The sequence below is a fragment of the Symphodus melops genome (assembly GCF_947650265.1).
Source record: "Symphodus melops genome assembly, chromosome: 6".
NCBI lineage: Eukaryota > Metazoa > Chordata > Actinopteri > Labriformes > Labridae > Symphodus > Symphodus melops.
In genome coordinates this window covers 23,242,628-23,252,954 of record NC_136696.1, presented here as the reverse complement: position 1 = coordinate 23,252,954, position 10,327 = coordinate 23,242,628, and the positions used below count along the sequence as shown (strand labels likewise).

The 10,327-nt window shown below is 40.0% G+C and overlaps 1 protein-coding gene across 2 annotated transcripts; it reads left to right on the top strand.

The window, feature by feature from the left end:
* The first annotated feature begins 3,311 nt into the window (after positions 1-3,311).
* On the top strand, positions 3,312-7,414 carry LOC306825556 (myoD family inhibitor domain-containing protein-like). 2 transcript variants are annotated; one of them, XM_079346372.1, is made up of 4 exons: positions 3,312-3,477; positions 3,913-3,998; positions 4,675-4,911; positions 6,593-7,414. In XM_079346372.1, exons 1-4 carry the CDS (start codon positions 3,413-3,415, stop codon positions 6,862-6,864), a joined length of 660 nt encoding a protein of 219 aa, XP_079202498.1. In that variant the 5' UTR covers positions 3,312-3,412; the 3' UTR covers positions 6,865-7,414. The 2 variants fall into 2 exon arrangements, with proteins under 2 accessions (XP_079202498.1, XP_079202499.1); XM_079346373.1 differs by having other exon boundaries at positions 3,913-4,047.
* The last annotated feature ends 2,913 nt before the right edge of the window (positions 7,415-10,327 follow it).

Genomic DNA, 10,327 nt, shown 5'->3' with positions numbered 1-10,327 from the left:
TTTGAAGAACTTCTGAATGATCTAGAGGCAGGCATATCTGATTGTAGATGTTTTTTAACTGACTTGTTCATAATTTACGACACATTTTGATGGATATTTCTTATATTTTGTGATTTCATTATTTATGATTTTTTTTCCTAAATCCAGAAAATTGTGCTGCTGCCTTTCTTGGACCAGGACACTCTTGTGAAATAGATTTTGAGACCTTTCCTGGTTAAATGAAGGTTGAAATAAAACGTGTAAAGTGTACTCTGCAGGAGGTAAGCAGTGTTTATAATGAATGTGGGTATAAAAGATATTCAAGGCTGTTTGTGTCTTCATGGTGAATAAAATCAGCTCTCTCCAGTAAAAGTGTTTTTTTAAAAAAAAATCATGGATAAATAGTCCAGAGTGCATCACTTGGTCTCTGTCTCTTAGTGAAGTGAAGCTGTTCTTGCACACTTCACAATCAGAAACAGAACAAAAGCCTCAGCGCTCCTTGTTTTGACTAATGTCAGTAATTGTCGGGGCTGATAACGAGTTTGCTTGAAGTTTGCTGTTACCTCTCAGGGCTCCCTTTGATTCGCTGTCAGCCCATTAGATGACATTTTCTTCTGATTGCCTCTCCGCGCTGCGTTCACTGACTGAAAGTTAGCATGGTTCTCGACAACTTCAACAGCTTCGTTTATGTGTTGCTTTGATGTGCCATATACTCGCTGTGAGGCGGGCAAGTCAACATGTTTTTTTTAGACGCAGCACTTTTGACAGCACATAGTCAACAGCCGCTCAGAAAAGGGGCTGCTCTCTGCTCATCTTCTTCATCAGCATGTGATGATAAAGCTGTCACTGAGACGTCCAATTCTGATCATAACACCTGCATCTAAGAGAACAACATTTCAATACACAGAGATTTCACAGTTTGTGACTAATTATTAATGGCTATATTGAGTTTTTGGGGGCTTGATTTACAACGAGAAATAGAAGGGTTAAAAAAAAATGTTGTGTTTAACGACCATGAGCTTTTGGTTTAAGAACCATAATTTTTATACATCATGCCAAACAAAAATTATGTTTTTAGCAAGGATTTTGAATTTGTGTAAATAAGTAGTTGTTTATTTGAGTACCACGAGCTGCAGTAGCGCAGTCTTTAAGGACTTAAATCCCAGAATGATGAACAAAATGTGGTGATTGGGACTAGTCTAATAGACTAATCTCTCCATTAGTTCATAGAGGATCCTGTGCACTGCAATAAATGATTCTGTAGTCATGTACATTTAACTTCATACATCTGGTAAAATGTATTCAATATTTATGCGTCCTTGATTTTGTGGCAATTATTTAAGTAACTTTCAAACAAAATTTTTTGAGATAGGATCTGCTTAATATTGTAATGTAAATGTTTTAAAAGCAAAATTTGAATCGTTAAAAACAATCTTTCAATCTTGTGTTTATTCTGTATTTTGTCAACTGTTGCAATTTCACAACCATTCAAAGGGTAAATTCCTGACATGTTATTTTACTTGTTTCAGTTTAACAGTTTAGATATTGTGCCCAGAAAAGTGTGTGTTCACAAGCACAAGTAAATACACGCTTTTCCAACTCGGCATAATATTTAAACTGTTAAGCTGAAACAAGTCAAATAAAATCACTAAATATTTGTATAGGTTTTTTTATGGGTTTTTTTTTCTTTTCGAAATTTTCCTCTAAACCAGTAGCCGAAGAGAGGAAGAGAGATGCGGGGTCAGGAGAGGTCACGGCGACCTCACCCTCCCCCGCCCCCCAGGAGGCGTGATGCGGGGTCAGGAGAGGTCGTGCAAAACAAAATTTCTGTGTACGCATAAAAATGTGTATTTTTAATTTTTTTTTTATATTTTTTTTTTAAATCAAACAATTACTATTTCTCTCCAACATGTCTGCATTACTTTGTGGCACAGGAGAACATATACAAGTACTCTGAATTTAACTGCATTTGTATCCCTCCCTGCTCGGTGGGAGTGGGAGGCAGATGGTACTCGCTAGAGGTTGCGTGATAAATGTATTTATGTATATATATTTTTTAATCAAACAATTACAATTTTCCTCTAACATGTCTGCATTATGAACTGCACTTTCTTTAACTGTTAATTATGTTTTGCCAGATTGCTCTCGGAGTTTTACAATTGCTCAACAAGTGTCCTCCTTGTCCTCTCAAAGTGTAGTTAGACCACGTTGGCTGTTGTATCTGAACTCACATGTCTTGTTGATTTGGTTCAAAGGTTTTCCACGAAGACAGATGTTATTGTCCAGAAGAAGTCTCCCGCAGCCGTGCTGCTGAAGAAAACCCTCTGACTCTGAATGGGACTTCATACAGGTCAGTCTGCTCTCTTTCGTTTCTCTCTCCATGTATTTAAATTTGAACTATGTTTCGCCGCAACCTCTCACATCCCTCCCTGCTCTCTGATGGTGGGGGTAGGAGGCAGAGTTTATAATTGCCATGACACAAACTTCAACATAGAACAACACTGAACATGAACAGTATACACATTTTAACAACAAAAGTCACTTTCACGTAAGAACCGATATAATTCGCAAAGGAGTGTGGGATGGGTAGTTCCTTGACTTTGGACAACCTAACTGTTAGGCCATCTGCACTATGTATATGTGTTGCTAGTCTGTGTTTATGCAGCATGTCCAATAACAGAGGGAACAACTGATTTTCCACTCGGGCATTAATAAAGTACAGCTTCTTCTAGGTACATTCAAGGTTTGGTTGACTGTTGTTGTTTTTTCAGTTTGACCTGTAAGAAGCTTGTTTAAATGTTTCATATAGCCTACCTCCTTCCCTTAGCCTATAACTAATCTTCTTCTGCTTGTACTGTCATTGAAACGTCCTTGCTGCTGTGATACATCAATCTATCCATCATCATCCATCAAGATGACACGAATATGGAGAGAATTTGTTTTCACCTTTGTTTTCTTTCTGGCAATGAGACAACTTGAACAGTGTGTGTGTGTGTATGTGTGTGTGTGTGTGTGAGAGAGAGAGAGAGAGAGAGTGTGTGTGTGTCTCAATAAGAGGGAACGGGAGCTTGCATACATGCAGTGTGCAGCTAACACACTTGTGGGGCATGTGTCTTCGTTGTGTTAGGTGACTAAACAGAGAAATCTTAAAGTCACTCGCCCAGGCCTCGCCGTCCCTGCTCTTCTGTGATCAGCATGTTCAGAGCTAATACTCTGGGATCTATTGCTGGGAAGGGGAGTGTTATTAAGCCTCTGAACAACAATAAATACACCCACCCACACACAATACAGCTCACGGTCTCCTGAGCGGTGACTCAGACCGACATGCTGGGTGTTGCTGGAGGTTTCCTGACCTCTGTGTGCGAAGCAGGAGGATGGACATGAACCGTTGAGAAAGTGAAATTCAGATCGTAAGCAGCCATGAGTTTCAGACATGTTACCAGGAGAAAATTTACCTGCGGACGGAGCCAAGGGACCCAGCAACCCCACTAAAGGCAAGTACCAATGATCTGGCCTGCAATAAGTCATATTTTTTTCTTATAGTTTGAAACATTTTTTCTTGACTTTTTTCAATTGCTGTTTAATATTATCTTTATAATTTACTGTTTTAATTCTGATAAAATCAAAAGCTTTCCAAAATAAATCTTACACTTGTCATTGTTGTAAACCCTAAAAAAACAATGAAGTTATGTTTCAAAGAAGGTTTCAATTAGGGGTTCAAACTCTGAAGTTCAATAGCATAGATTAAATGTTATCTATCTCATTTGGTTAATTTATATTGCTTTCTTACGCAGCATTAAAAAAAAAATTAAGAATAAAGTAGCAAAACGTTTTTCAAAAATCCTGATCAGACTGTGTATACACGTGGTGAGTGAAAAATCAAAAATTGTATTTCTTGCTAACCTGACTTTCTTCTGATGTGCCTTAAGGCAGTGCGTCTTTAAAATCCAAAGAGGAAATCGTTCCAGCTTGTGATCCTGTTAGCAGAGGAAATGCCATCCCTGCTGACCTCGTCAGCTGTAAGTGGAAACCCTGAGACCCCAACAGAGAACAATACAACCATTAAAAGTAAATTATGTGACTTGATGAAGACTGTAGACTTAATCAGAGTTAGAGAGAAGGCACAGTGTGTAAAGTCTGACAGTGAAAACATGTAAGAGTTTAACACATTTACTTCATCCAAATATCTGTTTTTACAATCAGCTGGGACTTATTGTAATAAGTAAGACAGGGTCGACTACAGGTCATGGGGCACTTTCTTTCTTTTTTTGTGTCCCTGTGATCTGTATACAAAAATGAAGAGACAAAAAAGAGGGAAGACTGAGATTACGTTTTTGTTTTTTAAGGTTAAAAAACCTTGTCTTCTTTTTTTTGTCTCTTTATTTCTTTATAAATGTATTTTGAAATTGTTTTACCAGCTTGATGTGTTGTATATGTTCTTATGGGCTTTTTATTGGTTTTATGGATGTAATGGGATTTTGTTTTACCAGCTATTTGAATTCACTGACCAGCACTTTGTTAAAATTGTGGTTTTTCGAAACTGCCTAAATAGTGTGAATAAGATTGGATACTTCTTATTGAAACTCACATTGATTCCAGCTTGACTTGTCTTCATGCCACTTTACGTGTGCTCATTTAGAAACTCACCCTTACGACAGTCTTCACTGTATTTATCTGTTTTTTCCCCCTGCTCAGCCCAGCCTCTGTCAGCTGCAGCCCCATCAGCAGAGGCCTCACTGGAGGCAGCAGAGTGTAAGAAGCCCACCTGCCCACAATGTGGTCTCACAGTTCCAGACCACAGACCGTCTCCGGTCTTGCCCGCAGTGAGTCGTCTGCAGGGGTCCAGCCTGTCGGTGCACAGCAGCAGCAGCAGCAGCAGGAGGAGCAGGAGCAGTGTGGCTGGATCACACCAACGTACTGCTACACCTGCTGGTGAGCATGATCATCAGACCCGTTCAACACGCTGTTCAAACAGGACCACAGCATAGGATCTGATACTTACTGTATACATATCTAATCACAGACTAATATAGTTATCAAGATGTGCATGACACTTTCTTTCTCAAATATGTTTTTCTTTTTTGTCTGGGTTGCTAACAGTACCAGCACCGGTGTGGGACGAAGCATTGGGCATGTTGATGTGACTGACAGTAATGTCATGTCTTTCTTGATTGTTTCCTTACTTCACATCTCTCATTTCTAGATCTTACTGGGCAGCTGTGCATCGCAAATGATCAGGGGTAAAAACATTTACCAGACTCTCTAATCACACAGCTTAAAAATGAATAAAATAGGGCATGATGAAACGTTTTTTTGAGGGGCTCGTCCAAGAGATGGTTTTAGGTTTCAACCTCTTTTGCTCTTAAATGAAAAAAACGTTTTTTTTTTCCAAAACAGACCTGGAAAATAAAAAATGAGATGACGAGAAAAGAGAAATAAAAGTTTTGCCAGGGAAAGACTAAATTTAAATGTTGACACTTAACTCAGTGCTAAATGACATTCTATCAAAAGCCATTCATTAATTTCCCCAAATCAGCTGCTTCATAACATAAACATAAAAAACAGATCAATTCCCCCACATTTGTTTAACATTAAAAATAAACCAACCTGGCTTTGGCTTTACATATTCTCAGTTTAAACAAAGATTTGAGTCTTTTTATTTGCTGAGAACTGAGACATTTAAGTCTGAAGGTCATTAAGAGAAATCCTCAATTCAGTAACATTTTCATCCAGTCCTGATGAACAATAACATTCTTTGAGTTAGATTTCTTTTCAAAACTGACGAAGCTTACATTCAAAGGATTTGACTCTTACGAAGACAATCTCTCTTTTATTTTTTTATTTTTTTAAGAGAGCTTGAACGTTAAAAAGTTTCCCTTGAAGACTTTCAAACTGCACTTTCATCCAGTTTTATCAAAGCGTGCAGCGGGCCACTCCTTGTTTATCATTGTGTTCATGTTGCTACCTCTATGAAGTTGTGCATTAAATCAATACAGCGGCCACACATGAAGCTCCTTTTTCATCTGAACACATATAGAGACATTAGCATAAGTTATGTGCAGGGGGTTTATAATTGGAGCAGCTGAGCAGAAAAACGCTGAACCCCACTCCCCGGGGAATTCTGCCACCTCCTTTTCATTTACTTCCTGGAGTAAACAGGATAAAACAGCTCCATTTGCATGAGCTCACTCTCTCTCTGGTCGTCGTGACGAAGAAAACGGGAGCGGAGTAATAATGCAACGATGCACCGCAACACAACAGTGAGGTTAATATATGCAATTTCAACTGCACCTAATTTGGTTAAGGGAGCAATTATCTTGTGACAGCTCCTTCCTCGTTGTTGTTCATCACCGGCAGCCTCGGTGGCCTTTTTGATTTTCCCCTGAGGACTGAACGAAGCTCTGTGATTAAGTAAACACAATCACACTTGATCAACGCAGAAGACTGGTGTCTCTTTTAAGTTCTAGTTGGCACCACAAACAAACATGCAAGAGATTAATTTAGGGTTAATGGAATCATTAATCCCCGTTTCTGAAGGTGTCTGACAGGCTTTTAGAACAAACTGCAGCTTCTTTGTGAACTCAGATGATTTTTCTTGTTTCTCCCTCCACAGACTCCTGTTCACACTTGCTTTTGGCGTGCCTGTACTGTCAATGCTCCGTGCTGCTCCTGGCTCTGCTGGAGGCCTGCTCCACCTGTCTTCACAGCCTCTGCTCCTCCTGCTGCCACGCCTGCGCCCGCTGCTGTTCGGCCATCCAGGAGGCGCCCGTGGAAGAGCTCAACTGCAACGCACACTGTCACTCTGTGATGCTCGACTCCTGCTGTGAGCCGGCCGAGTGTCTGGAGTTTTGTCTTGAATGCTGCGAGATCTGCCACCACAGCTGAGGACTCGCATGAGACTGAAACAACAGATGTTAACAGTGCAAGCAACATGGGATTGATTAACACTTCACTGACAAATCTTATGGCTGAACTTTGTCTTTTCTTGACTCTAGAGTTGGGAAGAGCAAAACCCAGTGCAAATCACAACAACTGTTTGGGTTCAAGTTTCTATAACTTATTTGTACAAATTCCTGTTCGGTTTCAATCAGTTCTTTTCATTGACCTCAACTAAAGCCATCACTGAGGACTTGAGGTTGTGTTTCAAAATGTTTTTCAGTTAAGGAGATATTTGTTGATCTTTTGAAATGAATGAATAATGCTAAACACGATAGACTGGGAGTTTTCCAGCTCTTCTGTGTCATCTCTTGACTGTATAAAACATGAACGCCTCGTCTCATTCAAAAGAAGCGTTACGAAGCCCAATGATGGCAGTCGCCATATTGGAAATGCAGCCTCCAACTTACTTGAAACTATTACCATCACTTCATAAAATCTATATTGTTAAGCTGCAAAAACAAGCTCATCCCCAAACAGTTTTTACCAATAAAGAAATGACGAGTCTCGACCACAATCGTTGTTTTGTACCAGGTTTTAACATTTTTATTTCTGATGTGAAAATGGGCATTTTCACATGAGATCTAAAGGGGATTTTTGGCTTTTGAAACCACACTTAAGTAGACACCTGATTATTAAGTTCAACTTTTTGCACTTTAGCATTGTCTTGGTGCTTTCTCTCCATGAGTTATGTGCTATTGCTAAATTTCGAGGCCACCCAATAATGCATTCAACGCTTTATTCAAAAGAAATGTTTTTTGTTTGTACATTACGTTGCATTCAATGACTTTGACCTAACAAGACCCTGAATGAGAGGGCACTACCTCTTTGCTCAGTCTGGTACAGTTTCTCATGTTGTAAGATTGCAGGTTTGACTTCGGCTCTTTGCAGCTGAGGAACGGGGCGACAGAAAACTTGTCAGCTCTCTCTTGAATCCCTTTTCATATTTGTCATATAAAGCACTTAGAACATAAAAGGATGCTTATTGTCTCCACATCTTGGAAGATCGAGGCAGGCTCCTTTAAAGTCGTTGTGTGAGATGACAGCGGAGAGGCAGAGTAAACAGCCAAAAATAAAACAAAGCGGCGGTAAAGACAACGCTGTCAATCTGTCCCGGCGAGCCAAGAGGCTCATTTAAATCACGCTAGAGCGAGTAAATCGAATTTAAGTATCTCCTTTGCCCACAACACATTTGGATTCTACTTGTGACACGAAACCGCGCTGACGTCTAATTTAGAGCGTGGCGAGCCTACAGCAACAAATAAACACTCAGGTTTGTTCCACTTGTCCCCCTCAATTTGTTCTAGCCTTTACCCACAGTTGATGTCTCCTTCCACAACAAACAGCTGCTTCTGTCAGGGGGAATTCACAAGTGACACGAGTGGCAGCCACACAATAATACATTGTTTTTAGATGGAAGTATATATTTAACTTTGATATGAATCCGTTAGTAAAAATAATAATTTGAATGACAGTGATGACACCTAGGCGACAGTTTCATTGACTTTCATCTTTTCAGGTTCAAACTAAACCTGGAGCCCTGTTCAGACTGCGTTTCTGCAACAGTGCCGACATTACGTCTTTATACACTCATTGATTCCACGATGGTGTTATATTGGTGTCCCAGTCTGTGATTTCACTTTGCCTCGCAGCGTTGAAGTAGCGCAAGTGGACAGCGCACTGGGAGCTGCACACACACACACACACACACACACACACACACACACACACACACACACACACACACACACACACACACACAGCGCTGCCTCACTGGCACTGCTGATCCCGCCTCACCCCTGAAACGCCTCTGTTATTACCTCTGAAGATTAAGCAACCCCCCCATTATGCCTCTGTAACATTCAGTAATGCCTCTGAAAAGGGCTAAAAGGATCTTTCAGAAGTAGGTCTTAGAGAAATGTTTGTTTTATTGCCTTTAACAAATCAATAAGTAAATTGGCCACAATTTCGAAAAGGAATTGACTGTTTTTCTCACCATAATATTAGACACGTTACTTCTGTTTCCTGTCATGTGGAATTTGCTGCTTTTCATTCCACGTGATCAGAAATTGATTAATGAGAATATTTCCAATGGTCATTTTTATTGGATGTCTGTCAATGCTCCAGTGAGAAATCTTCGTGTTGTGCTAATTTTGGTGACACCTGAGGGCAAAGCGGGATGAGTTATCCTTGAGCTGATCATGTCCTGAGCACACAGTATGATCAAGTGTTGACAGTCTCATTCTGTGAATCTAAATGTCTAACATGTAAAATCATAATGAATATTTAGCATAAAAGAGAACTTGTGTGTGTGTGTGTGTGTGGAGGGGGGGGGGGGGGGGGGGGGGGGGGGCACTATTGAAGTGATTTATTTTCTGATCCTTAAAAAAATCTCTCCCTTGGACCATCATTTCATTATGAGAGCGGTATGAAATCCTCCTGTGTTGTTATTTTATGTGACCCTTTGGGCAAAGTTTGAGAGTTGCTTTCTGTCTATGATTGAATCAAGCTTTATTTATCAAATGGACGTTTCATATGACAACCTCATCACGCGTTGGAGGCTTAAGGTTGAACACAGACACCCTTGTGTGTGTTTTGTAAGTGTCGTTGGACTGGCAGATAAAAAGACTGGGCATCACTGACGGAGAATGACCCAGTGATGAGCAGCTTGTTTTAAGAGCTGCGCTGCTTTTCAAAAACAACCCTTTCAACACTTTTTTTTTTTTTTTATATATTCAGAATCAGTCTGTGTTCTCGCCTGCCTCCAAAGCTGTATGACAACGGTTTTAACCTCCTCAATCAAAACAAGGTTTACGTGTAGTGTATGAAGTGGTGTGTATTATGGAAAAAAAAGGGGAAATAATAACACCTAATAGTCAGCCTGTCACATGTGCCTATCTGCTGTAAAGGAAACAAAAATAAATGTAACCAGATTTGAATATCTTACATTTGAGGCTGACGCAGAGAGGACGGATCAAAGAGAAGACAGACACACAGCAGAAGGGGGGGGGGGGGGGGGGCAATCATAAACACCTTGTCTCATATTAATAAGTGAGGGGAACATCAAGTTTCACGTGTTTGGGAAGGGAGGAGGTGTAAAGTGAAGTACATCAAAACATAGATAATGAGGGCTGCGTTAAAAATGGCTCTGCATGAAATATTGATCATAAGCTGCTTTTCTATCTTCAGTATTGGAAACCAGGAATGTAAAGAGATTACTGCTAACGATGAGTGCAGCACACACACACTGATATTTACTGTTCATTACTGGTATATCTATCATCTCTGCTTCTTTTATACATTTAAAAGCCACGGTGAAAAGAACTCATACATTTAAAACTACTCTTGCGCATTTAATTCACCTTTTCGTATTGACATGTAAACAGTCTAGTTCAGCTGCTTAATTTGAAGG